Source organism: Cibotium barometz, chromosome 31 (genome assembly GCF_041138505.1).
Source record: "Cibotium barometz isolate CiBa-2024 chromosome 31, ASM4113850v1, whole genome shotgun sequence".
In the NCBI taxonomy this organism is placed as follows: domain Eukaryota; kingdom Viridiplantae; phylum Streptophyta; class Polypodiopsida; order Cyatheales; family Cibotiaceae; genus Cibotium; species Cibotium barometz.
This window is the reverse complement of record NC_141076.1, coordinates 53,188,211-53,191,429: the sequence shown is the minus strand read 5'-3', so window position 1 is coordinate 53,191,429 and position 3,219 is coordinate 53,188,211. Positions and strand designations below refer to the sequence as shown.

The window sequence follows — 3,219 nt, the reverse complement described above, 5'->3', positions numbered from 1 at the left end:
GAGGTATAAATGCATTGTGATGAGAACAACACCTCAGAAGGATTTTATCAAATTGAACATGAGAGTGCATGCGTTCAGAAAACCCGAAGGCTTTACAAAATGTACATATACTGTGAAATGCAAAGTATCCATCTATAATGTACCACTACTGACCTGGTGGTCAAGCAAAGAATGTAGGTGCATTCATCATGCCACTCACATATATTTTTACTCTCCTCCAAAAGCAGTCAGCTTTAAGGAGGAAACCCTGGTATGGACACTAAAATCTTGAAACTGTGTGCAGAAAAATGCTCTTGCAAACCCCAGATTGTCAGCACAGGTGTTCTCATACTGTAGGAAAGCATTTGATGCCCTGGAGAGAGAGAGAGAGAGAGAGAGAGAGAGAAGCTGTAGGATGATTAAAAAATAGATAAGGGATAAGGGCAAAATGGATAAGAGTGAGCCACATTAAGAAGAATACCCCAAACCATATTCACATTACCATATCACAAGACTCCCTAAAACATTGGCAAATATCTACGTTTTTGGGTACCCCCATGGAAGTCCCTGCATAAAGTACACCATGAAAAGATGGAACAATAGCCACTCCCGAAACCACCACATCAGGGTTGCCCACAGATCCCTTCATGCAAGCATCTGTCTAATATACTCAAAACATTCAATATGCATTTGACAACAAACATTTTGGCAAGTTGCCTGTTATTAATTATAAAACCACCACCTCTTCCTTGAAGCACTTTGTTCATGTGTGCTCTCAACCTATGCTTCAGAGGCCGCAAGCGGGCCACTGTTCACTACAACCAGGAGCCATTGGACATCATATCACAATGGTAGCTTTGACAGCCGGAGGTGAGACATAAAATCAGGATGGTAGCTAGGCGTAAGAACATTACAAGAGCTGACCACATGAAGAGGTGTGATATTAGAGTCCAGATTTTGCAGTGCTCGAGGGGGCGATAAACATAACACCAGACTACACAAAGGCTTCAAGCCCAAAATGTATTCCTCTTTACTAGATCAGAAGTTTTGACTTGATCTATCTTGGACGCCAAAATAAAATCATTCTCACATAGACCACCTGCAACACAGACTTCAATATGTTTTACAATTGTTCTAAATCTCAATTAACAACAAAGGTATGTACACATGCATGCATGTGCATTATGTATGTGGGTATGTACGCTTATACCTATGTTTGCTTATAATGCACAGTAAACAAAGTACTTCATAACAAAACTTAGCTTTTCTCATTCAATCCTTCCAAACTAGCTTTTGTATGATGACTGAGACACAAGGTCAGTGTAAGCAAAACAGGGTGACACATACCTATTGATTCAGTCCATATCTCCACTCTAAGCACATGAGTCTGGTCATCCAGGTGAAGCTCCATGGGTTTCCCCTCGGCTTCGGCAATGGGAGACAGTCGGCCTAACAGCTCAAGCCCTGCTGCATGGTCCTTTAGCCTCCATTCACATTGGAGCTTCAAGCCTGATTGTTCCTCAGCAAGCCTCCACCCGACAACCTGCTCACATCAGCGTCTAAAATTTAGCTTTGATTTAAAAAAATAAAGAAAACTAAATCACGATATCACTTGACTAGAGTACCAAGGTCTTCCTCATGCAGGGAGAGCACAGTACTGTGGTTTCCACAACATTATCTTAAAGGCAGTTTCATCCCTAAAGCTTCGCTTTATCCTTAGCTGCAGGCATTGTTCATGAAAGAAGAAAAGCAAGAGTATGTTGTGAAACTATCGGCGAGCACTGGAAAGGCAGTCTTGAAGCAGACGCTCTGTTTGCACACATGTACATCATTTCACCCATGCCTGCATATGTACATGCATGTGTAATACACTCTCTCTCTCTCTCTCTCTCTCTCTCTCTCTCACACACACACACACACACACAGGAACAGACTATTGAATGTAAGGGCTGTCATATGGATATGTATGTGTACATACGCACATTCTTTCATCAGTCTCCAATAAGCTGGTATTACTCTGCCTACAGGCTTGTAGCCCAGTGGCATGTGCTTGTGCCTCTTGACCTGGAGGTCAGGGTCTAGTCAAGAAAAAAAAAGCCCGTCTAACTTTATTCCTGACCAAGCATCCAACTACGCATGTGATTAGTACATATATGCCAGTGCCATCTCCCTCTCCCATTGTAAGCTCGTCCTTACATATGTATATGTGCACACATGATAAGCACATACATTATCGACTTGTCTCCTCCTCCCATTGTAAGCTCTTATCTCTCTCTCTCTCACACACACACACACGTGTCTCACCTTACGAAGGAGGGCCTTGGCCTGGTCTAGTGGGAAGGGGCTGAGGCCCGGCGGAAGGGGGAGGAGACAGGAGCGTTGGGCGAGGCTGAGGGCGGGGGCGGTTGGGATCAGGATGACGTGCTCCGTGTCTCCATGGCCCAACACCTTGTCTCCGAAGTTGCTCGCGATCTCCTCCGGAAATGGGTCGCGGGCTCCAAAATCCGCCCCCGCCGCCCATGCATGGCCTCTCCTCCTCCTGCTGCGGCCACCGCCGCCGACGGTTTCACCTTTCACACCAAATGCTGAAAAGACCTGTACTCTCCTGCTGGCGAACACTTGGTTGGCTGAGATTCCTCGAAAATGGACACACAACCCTGCAGCGGCAGCAGCCATAGCCACTTATTGAGCTTCAGTAGTTGCGCATTTGAGATAACCGTGGAGATATAAAGTTTTATTTATAGTCAATCGTGAGGAAGAGTCCCGGTTCAAATGTGAGAGGAAGGAGTTTGAGAGTCCCAAGGTGTGATGGGTTCAAATCTCAGCCTGTGTGTGTGAGTAGTGTACTTTCAAATTTTCAGTCAAGTCTAGGTTTTGTAGGTGACTTATAGGTTTCACACTCTTGGACGATAAAAGTTAAAAGTCTGGTCCTTGGGCTCATTTGGCTACTCTAGCTAGTGTAAACATCTATTCTAAAGCTAGCACTCTCTATCTAAAATCTCTTGGTGCAGCGGTGAGCACACACATAAAATATACAAAACATGGTTTTCAAGTGAATTCCACACATTCCAGTACCTGTGACCCAAAGGTGGTGAAAATGATGTGGTGGCTAACATCAACGCCATAGAGGTCTCCGATAAGGGTTAACATACCTTTCCTTCCTGATGTACATTCCGTCCTCGGACTACGTCGATAAAGATGCACGAGACTGATGTTGGATGCATGTTGGCATTGGAAATG

General features: G+C 44.7%; 1 protein-coding gene across 1 annotated transcript; it reads right to left on the bottom strand.

The window, feature by feature from the left end:
- Positions 1–682: 682 nt before the first annotated feature.
- On the bottom strand, positions 683–2,727 carry LOC147621038 (Transcriptional coactivator/pterin dehydratase). The gene is made up of 3 exons (XM_086825290.1): positions 2,284–2,727; positions 1,327–1,522; positions 683–1,078 (listed from the first exon to the last, which is right to left on the bottom strand). Exons 1-3 carry the CDS (start codon positions 2,653–2,655, stop codon positions 987–989), a joined length of 660 nt encoding a protein of 219 aa, XP_086681416.1. The 5' UTR covers positions 2,656–2,727; the 3' UTR covers positions 683–986.
- Positions 2,728–3,219: the final 492 nt, after the last annotated feature.

Coding starts and splice junctions, on each gene's coding strand:
- LOC147621038 (XM_086825290.1), bottom strand. CDS start 2,655: ATGGCTGCTGCCGCTGCAGGGTTGTGTGTCCATTTTCGAGGAATCTCA. Junction 1,523..2,283: donor CCAAGGCCCTCCTTCGTAAG/GTGAGACACGTG, acceptor TGATGTGAGCAG/GTTGTCGGGTGGAGGCTTGC. Junction 1,079..1,326: donor GATATGGACTGAATCAATAG/GTATGTGTCACC, acceptor TCTGTGTTGCAG/GTGGTCTATGTGAGAATGAT.